General features: G+C 44.5%; 1 protein-coding gene across 1 annotated transcript; it reads left to right on the top strand.

Moving 5' to 3' along the window:
* The first annotated feature begins 6660 nt into the window (after positions 1-6660).
* On the top strand, positions 6661-7052 carry LOC126017903 (cytochrome c oxidase subunit 7A2, mitochondrial-like). Its single transcript, XM_049779965.1, has one exon. It carries the CDS (start codon positions 6669-6671, stop codon positions 6918-6920), a length of 252 nt encoding a protein of 83 aa, XP_049635922.1. The 5' UTR covers positions 6661-6668; the 3' UTR covers positions 6921-7052.
* Positions 7053-17339: the final 10287 nt, after the last annotated feature.

Below are 17339 nucleotides of genomic sequence, written 5' to 3'. Positions count from 1 at the left end.
TCCAGAAACTCTACCTTGGTGAGTCTTTGACATGTAAAAGAGGAAGTGATCATTGTTTAGGATGAAGAGGGGTCAACCTCACAATCTTGCAAAATTGCATAATATAGAAACTCAGATGTGTGGTGTTGAATCAGAATTTAGGGAGTGAAAAAAAAAACTCCCCCAAAGTGACAGTTAAATTCAGAACTGAATGAAAAAAGGAGGCAGAGGACTAGAGAGCTAGTACAAGGGTTAAAACACTGGCCTTGCATGTAGCCAATCCGGGTTCGATTCCTGGCATCAAATATGGTTACACACCCAAGAATACTATTCCCAAGCACAGAGCCAGGAATAGTACCTAAACATCTACTGGGGCCCAAACTTCCCCCCAAATAAGATAACCTCTTCTGTTCAGTTGAAGAATCCTCATCCACCAGGAAAGGACTTTGACTCCCTGCATACATGGACACATGTCTGTCCTCACACAAGCCCTAGCTTCCATCTATGTCCTACTTGTTGTGCCCAACCAACTTTGGTCTTCTTAACCTGTTTACCTTGGCCTGTGCCTGTTCTTCCTGTCTGGTGCAGCTCACACCCTGCACTCCTGGGACCACATGCAGTGACTGGTCTCTCAAACCATCCTTGTCTTCTTCATCCACTCCAGTTTGATAGGACCTGGGGGTTCACAATAAGTCACCAGTGGACAGAGCACCTTCTACCACACCCCCATCTCCTGTCTTATATCAATGTAAGTTAATACAAAAAAAGAACTATGTACAGGGGCTAGAGAAACAGTACCAGGTCAGATACTTGCCTTGCATGCTGCTGATCTAGATCTAATCCCTGGCACCCCGTATGGTCTTTTGAGTACCACCAAGAGTGATTTCTGAGTGCCGAGCCAGGAGTAACCCTTGAGCGTGGCCAGGTATGCCCATTCCCCTCCAAAAAAGAACCATTGTTCAATTTAATAAGTGGAGAAGACCATGCCTATGAAGGGACCATGAAAGAGAGGAATTCACTCCTTTGAATATAGCCCAGCACTTCTTTTAATCCTGGCTCTATGCTCAGAAATCGCTCCTGGCAGGCTCAGTGAACCATATGGGATGCCGGGATTTGAACCACTGACCTTCTGCATAAAAGGCAAATGCCTTACCTCCATGCTATCTCTCCAGCCCCTAGCCCAGCACTTCTAATTTGCAGATCAGAATTCTTCCTGAGTCTGCCATGCCTCCTCTAAAAGGATATTGGACCCCACCCTGTGAGCTCTGTCAGCAGAGTGATCCCACATATACACAATCCTCTGAGCAACAAGAGAAGGACATCTGGTTGATCAGAGAGGTGAGAAAGTCATGACCTTGACACCCCTAAATCATTATCGAGATCAGGACATCTGGATATTTTCCAAGGAGGTGTCAGTCAGGAGGAGGAGCCGCAGGACAACCAACCGGGAAGTCCCAGCTATGCAAACAGTTTCCCCAAGTCAGTCTGCTGTAGAAGAACTTGAACCTGAGCGTAGTCCAGCCCTCCAGGCTTCTCTTTCTTTCTAGTTGGGACCTCTGCCTCTGCCTCACACCACTGTGATAAGGTCCCTCCCAGCTCAGCAAGGACACAGACATGCTGACACAGAGAGTATCTGACTAAGAACACAGAAAAAGGCTAACACACACATACACACACACACACACACACACACACACACACACACACACACACACACACACACCCTCATGCTTGCATGTGTGCTGGTGTTTGTGCTTCTCTTCTTCCTCTGTATCTGTGTGTTCTTTCTATTTTATTTCTATGTCTCTGAGCATCTTGCAGCTCAGGTCTTTGTTGGTGGTGGTGGTGGTGATTTTATCCAATTCTACTGCCTAAATGCATTTCCTCTCTACCAATAAAGCACAGCAAACAAAAATGTTGCCAGGCCTGCAAGATGACATGTAGGCTGTCTCTGACTATGAACTCTAAGTGTTAGCTTTGCTAGCAGCTTCTCCTGCTGTTATGCTAACAAGTTTTCCCTTAACCTCAGTCAGAACTGCTTCCGGTGCCATGGAGGGGCTACTCCCACCTGAAGAGACAACTCCTGGCTCAGTTTCGGGGCTCTGTAGCAGTGGGGATCAAACATGTAAGTATGAACTCTAACTCTTGGAGCTCTCTCCCAGCAACAACTGCATTCTTCAAGATTAGAGAGTTTGCCATAACTTCATAATTTATTCTACCAGTGGTAAACTAGTGAAGTTTACTATAGGTTCTTTTCAGATCTTTTCAGTTAAAAACAAGGGTATCAAAAGTATCCCTAGGTGTCTGTCTGATATTCCTTGGAATAAATCTTTAAAAAGTGTGATTATTGGGCCAATAGTACAGAAAAATATGTATCTTTTCAGCCTACACTCCAGTGAAATAATAGTCTACAAAAAGCTGAGACAGCCTCATCAACATTGCTCAGATAAATAGAAAATAAATAATACTATTGCTCAAAGAAATAGAAAATATTATCTTATTTTTATTCACATTCATTTGACTCTGGAGGAAGTTGAAGAGTTCTTTATAAGATGTTGATCTATTTATAATTTTTTTCATAAATTTCCTATTCATTTCCCTGGCCCATTTCTTCCTTTGTATTGGCTTGCAAGAACTGTCTTTCACATAAAAAAAAAAAAAAGAAAGCTAGCCTCTTACCCTAAATAATCAAGTTTTTACATTTCAAAATGTGTCTTCTAAATTTTGTTCTTATTAAAATAGAAAACTTGTATAGCTTTATATAATCATATCTATCCTTTTCTTTTTTGGGGGGTGTTGGTTATTGGGCAATATCCAGTGGTGCTCAGGAATTGCTCCTGGCTTTGAGCTCACTCCTAGCAGTGCATGGGGGATCAGATACAAATGTTGGGGGTTGAGGCCAGAGCAATAGCACAGTGGGTAGGGCATTTTGCTTTGCACACAGCCAACCTGAGTTCGCTCTTCAGCATCCCCATTGAGAGCCTGCCCAGAGAGATTTTCTGAGTGCAGAGCCAGGAGTAACCCCTGAGCACCACTGGATGTAACCAAAAAAAAAAAAAAAATGCAGGGGTTTGAACCAGGGTTGACAGCATGCAAGGCAAGCACCTTATATCCATTACTACCACTCCTTCATTGATTCTTAAATATTTATTTTTATTTTGGTTTTTGGGATACACCCAGTGATGCTCAGGGCTTACATTCACCAATCATTCCTGGCAAGGGTATCCTCTGCAGATCTTATGAGGTGCCAGGAATTCATCCTGGTCTCCCCCAATGCAAGGCAAATGCCCTACCAGCTATATTATTGTTCTAGTACCTTCATCTATTCATTATTTGATTTAGTCTTGGTTTGGGGGTCGCATTCAACAGTGCTCAGAGCTAATTCCTCACTCTGCACTCAGAAATTTTTCTGGCAGTGCTCAGAAACCATATGGGATGCCAGGGAGTAAACCCAGGTCAGCCACATGCAAGGCATATGCCCTATGAACTAAACTATCATTTTGGCCTCAACTTCAGTTTTTAAAACTCATTTTCAAGTTACATTTAAAAAAAAAAACCTCTTGAGGCCGAGTGGTAGCACAATGGTAGGGTATTTGCCTTGCACACAACCAATCCCGAATAGATCCAGGTTCAATCCCCAGCTTCCCATTTGGTCCCCCAACCTGCCAGGCGCAATTTCTGAGCACAGAGCCAAAACTAACCCCTGTGCACTGCAGGGTATGGCCCAACAACAAAAACAAACAAACAAACAAAAATCTCCTGGGACCAGAGCTTCAGGCACAGTAGATACAGTTGATAGGGTGCTTGCCTTATATCCAGTCAACCTGGGTTCAACCCCCAACATTCCATATGACCCTTCAAGCTGGCCAGAAGTCATTGCTGAACATAGAGCCCAGGAGTAACCCCTGAGTACTACTGGGTGTGCCCCCACAAAAATAAAGTCTTCCTCTATTTCTGAATATAAAAAAAAATTCACCTAGGTTTTCTTCCAACAAGGTCTTTTCTGTTTAGACTTTCTTTTTCCATTGTTTATTTTAACTCTAGACTATTAAAACACCATGATTCACAATTCTGTTAATAATAGAGTTTCAGGATTACAATGTTCCAACACCAAATCTACCACCAGTGTCAACATCCCTTCACCAATGTCCAAGGTCCCCTCCCACCCTCACCCTACTTCCTTAGCAAACTCACTTGATAAAATTTAATTATTATAGTCCAAGAGCCTCCACCAACACTCTTAGGTTGGTTATCTATCTCCAGTTCACCCCCACCACCCCTCTACCCTAATTCTTCCCTGTCTTGACATGTTTGATACTTAATCCAGGGTCAAGGCTTTGCCATCATTTGATGCCTTTCATTCCTTTGTCTTGCTCTTGTCTATCCTGGAGAGTGACATCATTCAATATTTATCCTTCTGCCTCTGACTCACTTCACTCAACATGAGACCCTCCAGTTCCATTCAAGTTGCTGCCAGTTGCATGATGTCATCCTTTCTTGCTGGGCTTTTATATTTGATCACAATCCGTATGGAATTTGGTTAAACAAAGTCGAAAGTAGGACACATTCCTCTCTTAGCTGAATGTTTAACAACTTACCATTTAACGAATCATTCGACTTTCTCTGGCTGGTAGGAAACATTATGAGATTGTTTCTGGACACATCAGTCCCTTCAACTTGTCTATTCTGATGCCAATTCTACTCTGTTTAATCTACCTCTTTCTGGGGCTGGAGAGATAGCACAGTGATAAGGTGTTTGCCTTTCGTGGCCAACCAGGAGGGACCCGGTTTGATTCCTGGCACCCATATGGTCCCCCAGCCTGCCAGGGACTATTTCTGAATGCAGATCCAGGAATAACCCCTGAGCACTGCTGGGTGTGGCCCAACAACCAATCAACCACCCATCAATCAATAAATAAATAAAAGTTTGTTTTTAAAAAACTACCTCTTTGGGCCCGGAGAGATAGCACAGTGGCGTTTGCCTTGCAAGCAGCCAATCCAGCACCAAAGGTGGTTGGTTCGAATCCCGGTGTCCCATATGGTCCCCCGTGCCTGCCAGGAGCTATTTCTGAGCAGACAGCCAGGAGTAACCCCTGAGCACCGCCGAGTGTGGCCCAAAAACAAACAAACAAAAAAAAAAAAAAACTCTACAGGGAGGTGAAGGAAAAACTGACAGCAAAAGTAGAGGCTTCTCTGCCCACCCTCAAACCATCCTTGCCTAGCAGCCAGTTTCCTGACTCTCTTTTGCACAGCCTCTCAAATCTCTTGAGAATTTCTCTCCTGCTGTCCATAGCGTGCATCTATCAGTAGAACCAACCAGCCCTTAAATGAAACCTCCTCCTTTCTTAAGATATCTTTGCTTGTCATTTGTGCATTCCTAAGGGCAATCAACTTGAAAAGCAGGCACCTAGCAAAAGTGGGTTTTTCCAAATATCAAAGGAGCTTGCTTATCTGAGACATATAGAATAACAGGACAGGGCCCGGAGAGATAGCACAGCGGTGTTTGCCTTGCAAGCAGCCGATCCAGGACCAAAGGTGGTTGGTTGGAATCCCGGTGTCCCATATGGTCCCCCGTGCCTGCCAGGAGCTATTTCTGAGCAGACAGCCAGGAGTAACCCCTGAGCATTGCCGGGTGTGGCCCAAAAACCAAAAAAAAAAAAAAAGAATAACAGGACAAGGGAATGCAAGGAACCGAAGGAGTGTGGGGAACTCGAAATTACTTACTTTGCAAGTAAGACAAAAGCAAGAATATGCACTCAATGTTCTTGAAAGGATAGTACTGTTTCTACATAAATGTCTAGGTTATACAGGTATAAAACGGGGTAAGTTTAGCAAGGGAAGAAGAGTCATAGGCTGTCGACTCTAGGATGATGATTTCCCAGAGTCCATGTGCCACTCAGATTTGAAGTGGTTGATTCCAGGGGTTGTCATGGGAATTGCATACTGTCATGGTGCTGATGCCACGACATCATAGTAAAATTTACTAGGCAATTGTATTCTAATGAATATATAATGAACCCAGAAGTCATCCATTGGGCACTTGTTCCTCCATCTTGAATTTTCTTACTTCTAACTGATCTTATTTCTTTTTTTGTTTGTTTGTTTTGTTTTGTTTTGTTTTTGGGCCACACCCGGCAGTGCTCAGGGGTTACTCCTGGCTATCTGCTCAGAAATAGCTCCTGGCAGGCACGGGGGACCATATGGGACACCAGGATTCGAACCAATCACCTTAGGTCCTGGATCGGCTGCTTGCAAGGCAAACACCGCTATGCTATCTCTCCGGGCCCTGATCTTATTTCTAATAGCTCTTGACCTCATTGTTCTCATAAGTGTGTGTTCTGTACCCATAACACAGCCACTCTTTTGGCAAACCATGTTAAAGCTCCTGGCACTGTATATGGAGACATAAGAAAAATATGATTGGGCCGAAGAGATAGCACAGCGGTATTTGCCTTGCAAACAGCTGACCCAGGACCTAAGGTGATTGGTTCAAATCCCGGTGTCCCATATGGTCCCCCATGCCTGCCAGGAGCTATTTCTGAGCAGATAGCCAGGAGTAACCCCTGCGCGCCACCGGATGTGGCCCAAACCCCCCCCCCAAAAAAAGAAAAAAAGAAAAACATGATTAAAAACAAGGACTGGATTGCTACAGTTCAGTCCGAGTCACGGTCGGAGGTCTTTAAGGCAAGATGCTTCGGAATTTGACAGCTCTTCGTCAGATTACTCAGAGAACCATAAGTACTGCTTCTCAAAGGCAGTTTGAAAATAAGGTGCCAGAGAAACAAAAACTATTTCAGGAGGATAATGGAATTCCAATACATCTAAAGGGTAGGTTGTCTGATGCCCTCCTGTATAGAGCCACTATGATTCTGACACTTGGTGAAACAGCATATACCATATATGAGCTGGTTAAGGCTTCATTTCCCAAGAAGCAAGATTGACTTCAATTTATTACCCCAACAGTCAACTGAAAAAATGGACCACTAATCTGAGTTCTTTGGGATCAATATTTATTAACTTGTACTTAACTGTCACCAATAAATCAATCTTTACCATTAAAAAAAAAAAAACAAGGACTGATCAAAGTTGAAAGGAGTTCATTGACTTTGATATGTTAATAAACAAGGTACAAGAGTTACCTTGTATAAGCACACAGATGTTTGCTGAAGGGAATGACAGATTGTTGTAGTTGTTCCACTTTGCAAGGAAATATTTTTTCTGTGAGAGGCGAAGCCTTCTGAGTCCTCCTCCATCTAGGTCACTTATAACCTACATTTTTCACTGGCTATTCTGTCTCAGAGCAAGGCCAGAATTCAGGACTGTTCTCACAGAGAGCTGAGGCCCCTGAATTCCTCAGGAGTCTAAGCTCTGGGAAACAAGAAGCCATTGGAACAGAGAGTGGGGCAAACTAAACAGACACTTTCAATGAAAGCCCCAAATCTCCTGAAACCTGTTTCTTCTTCCCCCATAGACTGCAGATGCAGAAGAAATTGCAGGTAGCTCAGCTCCAGGCTTCCTGAGGCCTGGGAAAAGACAGAGGGTGCAGGGAAGGAGCACCCCACATTTCCTGGAATTACTTGCACATGTACATAAATACTCAGTGCACCCCAGTAAAGTGAAGAATTCCTGTGTGGACATACACAAACTTATGCTCCAGTTTTAGAATAAAACTCCTCCTGTACCTAGTTCTCCCCGCCTCTCAGTCCTATAGTTCTGGAAATGAACATGAATGAAATGAAGGCAGCCAACTGACAGAGGCTAAGATTTGGCTTCACCCCCACCCCAGAGCAAATCTCTGGGAATCCAGTGGAGAGAAAGAAAGGAGAGAGAATACTGGCATGGCCTGTGTCACTAAATCCTAGCTATTCTCTCAACCAGGAAGTTCCTCCTCCAAATAAATCTGTTTTCCTGTTGGCTTTCTAGGCTTTTCTGGAATCTTCCTCTTCCAGAAACCCTAGACAGCTGAGCCCAGAGAATGACTAAACTTGAGCCTCAAATTTTGGTCTTTTTTGGGGTAAGGGGGGATGCCAGGATTCGAACCACACACAGTCCATCCTAGATCAGCTGTGTGCCAGGTAAATGCCCTACCAATGTGCTATCTCTTTGGCCCAAAATTTGATCCTCCTTTTATTTTTTTTTTTTTTTTTTTTGGTTTTTGGGTCACACCCGGCGGTGCTCAAGGGTTACTCCTGGCTGTCTGCTCAAAAATAGCTCCTGGCAGGCACGGGGGACCGTATGGGACACCGGGATTCGAACCAACCACCTTTGGTCCTGGATCGGCTGCTTGCAAGGCAAACACCGCTGTGCTATCTCTCCGGGCCCGGTCCTCCTTTTAAAATCTTCCCAATGTCAGGAGCTAGGACTGATGGGAGACCATGGAAGAAGGAGATGTAGAGTGGTGTAAAAAGTGTTTTATTTTATTGGGAAGAGGTGAATTCTGGTACCGCTTCTTGGTAAAAGAGAAAACAATTTCCTTTGGGTATAGCAGTGATAAGATAATCCTCAAATTACAAGTCGCATCTTTTTTGTACATAAGTACTTGGGGGTGGGAGGAAACAAGAAGTTGGGGGGGTGTCACACTGGGGATTGTTTGAAGGAACATGTACAGGGCCTTGAATTGAACTCATACCCTGGGGCTCCTGCAGGCAAAGTATGCGCTTCACCCTTTGAACCATCTCCCCTACTCCTAAAGAGTTGATTTCTAGCAACTTGACCCTGTTGCCTGTCATTTTTTGAACATTTTATAAATATATTAAATTTTTTTTTTTTACTTTGGGGAGAGGTCATACCCTGCTGTGCACAGGACTCACTCCTGGCTGTGAACTCAGGAACCAGGCCTGGAGGGACTCGGGGGACTGTGTGTGGTGCTGAATATCAAGCCCTGATAGATTGTGCACATGGCAAGCACCTTAGTTCTTGTACTATCTCTCTGGCTCCAAAATACAGACTTTGATCAGCAAAAAAAAAAAGTCAACATTTTAGCCATCTGTACACCATCTTTGAAGAATGGTCCAGTTCTTCTTCCCTTTTTCTTTTTTTGTTATTGTTGTTCAAATTTTGTGGGTGCTTTACAAATCTTTAATATTAACCTTTTGTCAGGTGAGTGCTGAGAAAGTATTTCCTTCCATTCAGTAGGGTGTCTTCTTCTTCTAATTCTTATTCTTTATTTTATTCACAGCACCTAAATTGGGGGGGGGGATCACACCCAGCAGCGCTCGGGGGTTATTCCTGGCTCTACACTCAGAAATCGCTCCTAGCAGGTTCCAGGGATCATATGGGGATGCCGGGATTCAAACCACTGTCCTTCAGCATACAAGGCAAACGCCTTACCTCCATGCTATCTCTCTGGCCCCTAAATATTTTCATTTAATGGAGTCTTATATGTTCGTTTCTCTGCTTCTTTTTCCTTAGTCGCTGACATCAGTTCATTGAAGATGACTCAGAAGTGATTATCATGGTCAATGCTAACTATCTTTTCCTCCATGTATTTTATGGATTCAGTTCTAATATCAAAGACCTTTTATGTACTTAAAACTAACTTTCTTTTTTTTTTTTTTTTTTTTTTTTGGTTTTTGGGCCACACCCAGCGGTGCTCAGGGGTTACTCCTGGCTGTCTGCTCAGAAATAGCTCCTGGCAGGCACGGGGGACCATATGGGACACCGGGACTCGAACCAACCACCTTTGGTCCTGGATCGGCTGCTTGCAAGGCAAATGCCGCTGTGCTATCTCTCCAGGCCCTAAAACTAACTTTCATGTCTAATATAAGATAGGGGTTCAGGGGCCGGAGAGATAGCATGGAGGTAGGGCGTTTGCCTTTCATGCAGAAGGACGATGGTTTGAATCCCAGCATTCCATATAATCCCCTGAGCCTGCCAGGAGTGATTTCTCAGCACAGAGCCAGGAATAACCCCTGAGTGCTGCCAAAAATCAAATTAAAAAAAAAAGATAGGGATTCAGGTTTGTTTTTGTTTTTGTTTTTTTGTTTTTTATGTTGTTGCACATGTTTCCCAACATCATTTGTTGAAGATCCTTTTCTTGTTTTATTTCATGCACTTAGCTCCTATGGCAAATATTAACTGCCTATATATCTGAGAGCATCTTACTAGCATTTAATTATTTTCTTTTTTTGGGGGGGCCACACCCGTTTGATGCTCAAGGGTTACCCCTGGCTAAGCGCTCAGAAATTGCCCCTAGCTTGGGGAGACCATATGGGATGCCGGGGGATCGAACCGCGGTCCTTCCTTGGCTGGCGCTTGCAAGGCAGACACCTTACCTCTAGCACCACCTCACCGGCCCCAGCATTTCACTATTTTCAATTGGTCTAAGAATCTATCTAAGTCTTTAGCCAGTAGCACACTGTTTTGATTACTATAACTTTACAGTATAATTTAAAGTCAGGGAAAGAAACACCCCTAATGTTCATTTTTCCTCTGGATTGCTTTGTCTATTTGGAGAGTTTTATTACTTTTTTTCAGTACCAATGATAAAGCTCAGGGGTCCCAGATAAACACCAAAAAACCTCTACCACTGAGCCATACCCCTAGCCTCCAAATAAAATTTAGTAGTATTATTCCAGGTCTTTCAAAAATGTTATGGAAATGTTGATGAGGATTGTATCAACTCTATATAATACTTTGAGCAGATGTACATTTTAACAATGTTAACTCTTGCAATCCATAGGAAATAAGAAATACATTTAATTCCCATGTCTTCTATTAACAGTGATTTTGAGTTTTCTTTTGGATAAGTTTTTTCCTCTTTTGTTGATTCCCAGATGCTTATTGTGGGAACACAATCATAAATGGGATTTTTTTTTTCATCCTCATCCTTCACTACATACAGAAATGCAACAGATTTTAAACATTGATTTTATAACCTGTTGCTTAAATGTGTATATATATTATACATATATATATATATATATGTTGGTTTGCTTCTAGGATTTCCATTGCTTTCATAACTAGTGATGTGCAGAAATTACTCCCAATTCTTTGCTCTGAACTCGCTCTGAGCTATGCTTGGGGAATCATGTGATATTGGGGATCAAATCAAAGTCTCAGGCATGCAAAACCTGTTGGACTATCTCTCCCCTGAGCCTATAATGTCTGTAACAGATCTGTGGGGGAACTCTGCTGGGAATTCTTCTACATGTTAAGATTCTTTGAATTTGTTACTTTAGATTTTTATTTTTGACTCTGCCATTTTAATTATAATGTGTCTTTGACTTGTTTTGTTTCGTTTGGAACCCTTGGTGCTGCTTGGGTCTGAATATAGACTCAGCCCTCAGATTGGGGAAATTATCAGCTATAATTTCTTCAACCAATAGTTCTTCCCCCATTCTCTTTCCTCTCCCCTGGGGACTCCTATAATTCAGATGATGTTTCCCTAGGATTGTTCCAAATTCTCTGATGTTGCCTTCATTATTTTTTATTCTTTGTTCCTTTATTGATGGCTTTCTGTATCTTATCCTCCAGCACTCTGAATTGTTCTTTGGCTTCTGTTACTCTGCTGTTGAACCCATTCAAAGAGTCCACCAACCATGCCCCACAGTTAGTTCAATGACTAGTTGCAGGTTTTTTATTTGTTTGTTTGTTTGTTTTGTTTTGTTTGTTTGTTTGTTTTAGTTTTGGGTCACACCCAGCGGTGCTCAGGGATTACTCCTGGCTGTCTGCTCAGAAATAGCTCCTGGCAGGCACGGGGGACCGTATGGGACACCGGGATTCGAACCAACCACCTTTGGTCCTGGATCGGCTGCTTGCAAGGCAAACACCGCTGTGCTATCTCTCCAGGCCCTGGTTGCAGTTTTTCATACCTTCTCTCATGCTTTCTCTTTCTTTCTTGGAAAGTCTGTTCCATTGTTCCTTCAGTTCATTGAACTTCCCTCCCTTAACTTTGACATCTTCATTTGATTGGGAGTGGGGAGAGGACCACACTCATCTGTGTTTAGTGTTTATGCCTGGCTCTGCACTCAGGAGTCTTGGAAGATCATATGGGATGCCGGGGATCAAATTTGAGTCAACTACAAGTCAGGCAAGCACCCAACCAGTTGTGCTATCACTCCAGCCCCTGAAATGCTCATTTGAGAAGTTGTTTAGTCACTGAGTTTTGGGAGAACTTTCCCAAGAACTTTTCCAGATTCTTATCTTCACCCATAAATTTTGATGGCGTCTTCTATTTTTGGAGGAGATGGCTCCAAACTGCTACTCAGGAGGCCTTGGGGTCCTTTCAACCAACAAGGCCAGTAGTTCTATTCAAGGGCGCAATGATATAGTGCTGCACATGCTCCATAGTGCTGAGTATTACCAAGGCCTCCCGGGCTGCACCAGTGATGAGAGGGGGACTATTGGTACAGGAAATAAAACTGGAACCAGCTACAAGCAAAACATGTGCCTGAACTCCTGTACTATCTCTCCAGACCTCTCCTCCGCTTCTTATTTTGTTTGTTGGCCCACATCTGACAATGCTTAGAGAGTACTATTGGCACTGCCCTCAGAAATTACTCCTGGAGGTACTCGGGAGATCATATAGGATGCCAGAGGTAGAACCTGAGTCAGCTGTGTGCAAGGTAAATGCCCCAGTTGCTGTACTATCGCTCCAGCCCCAAATTATATGTACATATTTTTTATTTAATTTTTGGGTTTTGAGCCACACTCAGCAACACTCAGGGTTACTCCCTCTGTGCTGGAAATTATTTCTGGAGGGGCCGGCAAGGTGGCACTAGAGGCAAGGTGTCTGCCTTGCAAGCGCTAGCCAAGGAAAGACCTCGGTTCGATCCCACCCCCACCCCCACCCCCGGCATCCCATATGGTCCCCCCAAGCCTGGGGCAATTTCTAAGCACTTAGCCAGGAGTTTGTTTGTTTGTTTGTTTGTTTGTTTTTGGGCCACACCCAGCGGTGCTCAGGGGTTACTCCTGGCTGTCTGCTCAGAAATAGCTCCTGGCAGGCACCGGGGACCATATGGGACACCGGGATTCGAACCAACCACCTTTGGTCCTGGATAGGCTGCTTGCAAGGCAAACGCCGCTGTGCTATCTCTCCGGGCCCGCACTTAGCTAGGAGTAACCCCTGAGCATCAAATGGGTATGGCCCGAAAAACCAAAAAAAAAAAAAAAAAGTTACTTCTGGAAGGCTCAGGAACCAAATGGGATGCCAGGAATCAAACCCAGTCCGTCCCAGGTCATCCATGTATAAAGCAAATGCCCTACTTCTGAGCTATCACTCCAGCCCCAATATATGCTTTTTTGTTTGTTTGTTTTTGGGCCACACCCGGCATTGCTCAGGGGTTACTCCTGGCTGTCTGCTCAGAAACAGCTCCTGGCAGGCACGGGGACCATATGGGACACCGGGATTCAAACCAACCACCTTAGGTTCTGGATCGGCTGCTTGCAAGGCAAACGCCGCTGTGCTATCTCTCCGGGCTCAATATATGCATATTTTAATAAATTTATTTGATCTCCTCTACTTCTAAATTGTCTCTATTACACTGTCAGGGCTATCAGTGAAGCTCTAGTTTTGTGCAAACCTGAATAAAAATTTAAGGTCCCCATTCACCAATTCCACAGAGTCTGTGAGGCTGAGCTTGTGTTACATCCGCCCTGAGACTTCTCAGTACAATCCAGGGCTGCCTCCCTCTGTTCCTAGTCCCTGGTGCCTTGCCCTGGCCCCAGACTGAGCAGACACATACACCAGTGAAGCAGAAACCTCATGCCCCAATCCCCAGGGATTAGGGAGCGCAGGTCTGGAAGCAAATGCCAACACAGGAAATAATCCACACAAGATTGAAGAGGATAAAACCGGCTCAGAAAAATTCCACCACAAGCTTTCTGCTCACTAGCAAAACATACCAGTAGGCAGATAGACTAGTTGTGGAAACCCAAAACCACAAGCAGCCTCTCCCTGAGACCTGAGGTCTTTATTAGAAAGAGAAAGATTGGGCCGGAGAGATAGCATGGAGGTAGGGCATTTGCCTTACATGCAGAAAACAGTGGTTGGAATCCTGGCATCCCATATGGTCCCCCGAGCCTGCCAGGAGCAATTTCTGAGCGTAGAGCCAGGAGGAACCCCTGAGCACTGCTGGCTATGACCCAAAAAAAAAAGAGAAAGAGAAGAAAAAAAGCGTTCCCTTGGGTGGAAGACAGGTAGAGATAGGGTATTAATCCAGAGGTACTTCCAGTCCATAAGTGACAAGCACAAGCAAAGAAGAATTATCCTGAATAGAATAAAAACAGAAAAAAAAAATTAAAAATAATAAATTAAATAGGCTGGAGCAGTGGTGCAAGCAGTAGGGTGTTTGCCTTGCACGTGCTAACTTAGGACGGACCACGGTTAGATGCCCCAGCATCCTATATGGTCCCCCAAGCCAGGAGCGACTTCTGAACTCAGTCAGGAGTAACCCCTGAGCATCACTGGGTGTGGCCCAGAAAAAAAAAGAATAAAAACAGGTTACTTCAGGGGCCAGAGAGATAGCACGGTGGTAGGGCATTTGCCTTGCATGTAGCCTATTTAGGATGGACCAGGGTTCGATCCCCAGCATCCCATATGATCCCCAAGCCTGCCAGGAGTGACTTTTGAGTGCAGAGCCAGGAGTAACCCCTGAGAGCTGCCAGGTGTGACCCAATAACAGGTTACTCCATACCAGAACTAACTTTTCTGGGGAAGCAGAGATAGAATAGTCAATAATATAACCTTGGGCCGGAGAGGTAGCATGAAGGTAAGGCATTTGCCTTACATGCAGAAGGACAGTGGTTCAAATCCCAGCATCCCATATGGTCCCCCGAACCTGCTAGGAGCAATTTCTGAGCATAAAGCCAGGAGTAACCCCTGAACGCTGCTGGGTGTGACCCAAAAACCAAAAATAATAAAAATAATAACAAAAATAATAATAATATAACCTTGCACACTGCAAACACAGGTTTTATCCCCAATACTCCATACAGTCCCCCAAGGCCTGCCAGAAATGATCCCTGAGCACAATCAGAATAAATCCTGAGCATAACTAGGTGTGGTCCAAAATCAAAAACAGAACAAGCTCTCCTTATTTCTGAGATTAAATACCCTGTCTGGAAAGGAGTGAATGAATTCTGTTTGGTAGTGAGAGAAAGAATAGATTCCAGGGCAGAAGTGATAGCACAGTTGGCCTTGCACAAGTCCAACACAGGACCGATCCTGGTTCGAATTCCGGCATCCCATATAGTTCCCTGAGCCTGCCAGGAGTGACTTCTGAGCACAGAGCAAGGAGTAATCCCTGAGCACTGCCACCGGATGTGACCCAAAAACCAAAAAACAAAAAAAGAATGGGTTTCAGTATTTGGGGGTGAGTGACTAGAGGACCAGGATTGTATCTACTGAGACTGGAGCAAAACTGTAGCTAGAGCAGGTTTAGAGTTTGGGCTGATTCATGTCTGAGATGACGCTAGAAATCAAGTGGAACTGCAGGCAGCAGTAATGACATGATAACAATAATCAGAGCGCCCCTCCAACGCTCCAAGTCCTGACTCACCCTGGCCACAAAACAATCCTGTGATGCAGTGCTAATCCGAGCCCCATTTTACAGATGAGGACACGCTGCGTAGACAAGCCCAGGATTTGAGAAGACAGATATAAAAGCGGATGTGGACATCACTCCCTTGGGAAATGGCTTCAACTCACCTAGGGAGCAGCTGTGAGAGCGGAAGAATGGAGTCCAGTCATCCCTCAACTGTAGAGAGTAGAAAAGTGAAATGCAGAAAGCAGCTGAGGAGGAGACCTCAGAGGCTGATTATAAAGTATTTTAAGGAGGAAGAGGAACACTTTGGAAACTACTCATTGAGATCACAATATAGCTAATACAGAGACTGGAGAAATAGCACAGCGGTAGGGCATTTGCCTTGCATGGTGCCAGCTCAGGATGGATGGTAGTTTGATTCCCGACATCCCCTATGGTCCCCTGAGTCTGCCAGGAGCCATTTCTGAGAACAGAGCCAGGAGGAACCTCTTCCCCCAAAATATAGATAGTACAGCAGGTAAGGTACTCGCATGTAGCAGACCCAGTTTGATCCCCAATATCCCATATTAATATATCCCTGCCAGGAGTGCAGAGCCAGCAGTAACCCCTGAGCATCACCAGGTGTGACCCAAAAACAAATAAAATCAAACAAAATCAAAAAAATGGGAGAAATCAGTGTGGGAATCACTGTATGTTCACTGTCTCTCAGAGATTCTTTTTATCTTTTTTTTTTTTTTTTTTTTTTTTTGGTTTTTGGGTCACACCCGGCAGTGCTCAGGGGTTACTCCTGGCTCTAGGCTCAGGAATCATTCCTAACAGACTTGGGGACCATATGGGACTTCGAGATTCGAACCACAGTCCTTCTGCATGCAAGGCAAAGGCCCTACCTCCATGCCATCTCTCCGGCCCCAGATTCTTTGTATCTTTTGCCATTTAGCAACTCTGGACATTTAGCCCAAGACAGAGCTCCGTGATTGGACACTATGACTCGTCTGTGGCATGTTTGGATCCCTGACACCCAAATCCATGAAAGTAGAATACATATCCTGAATATGTTCCTACAGGAATGAAAGCCAACTTGAGCTCTTTTGTCATGGAGGTTTTTTTTGTTTGGTTTTTGTTTTTTAGAGTCACACCCAGCAGTGCTCAGGGGTTACTCCTGGCTCTAGGCTCAGAAATCGCCCCTGACAGGCACAGGGGACCATATGGGATGCTGGAATTCGAACCACCGTCCTTCTGCATGGAAGGCAAACACCTTACCTCCATGCTATCTCTCAGGCCCCGTCATGGAGGTTTTTTAACTGTTACTTAAGCCTACAAATTGATTTTTTTAACTTGACTGATAGATTGATTGATTGACTGGTTTTGGGGCCACACCCAGGGCACTCAGAGGTTACTCCTGTGTTTGCATTCAAAAATTGCCCCTAGCAGGCTGGGGCCCATATAGAATGCCAGGAACCAAACCGGGTCCCTCCCAGGTCAGCCGCATGCAAGGCAAACACTCACCGCTGTGCTATCTCTCTGGCCCCCATAAACCTACTAATTGATTTGAAGGAACCAGAAATGGGGTGAGGGGAGGAAGCCTGACCTCTTTCACTTTTGCCTGACCAGGAAACCAAAGGTCATAGAAAGAGAAGGATCTCCCCGCACCCTACTCTGCCAAAAGAGGCAAAACTGAGTCAAACCCTGAGTGTCCCACCTTCACAGAACAAATAAGACCCAAAAGTCCTTTGGGGCCATCTGGTCGACCTTTCCCCTCTGGCCTCCTTTATAGATACATAGGATGATTCTGGTAACTACTTCAGGAGTCCTTCTTTCTCAGTAGATTCCAAATCCTTCCCTACTTGACCCAATTCGTCTGGATCCCTGGCTATG

The sequence above is a fragment of the Suncus etruscus genome, chromosome 9 (genome assembly GCF_024139225.1).
Source record: "Suncus etruscus isolate mSunEtr1 chromosome 9, mSunEtr1.pri.cur, whole genome shotgun sequence".
Taxonomy (NCBI): Eukaryota; Metazoa; Chordata; class Mammalia; order Eulipotyphla; family Soricidae; genus Suncus; species Suncus etruscus.
The sequence above is the reverse complement of the archived record's forward strand: the minus strand, read 5'-3'. Positions and strand labels throughout refer to the sequence as shown.

Excerpts from the sequence above, each read along its gene's own strand:
- LOC126017903 (XM_049779965.1), top strand. The coding sequence starts at position 6,669 with ATGCTTCGGAATTTGACAGCTCTTCGTCAGATTACTCAGAGAACCATA.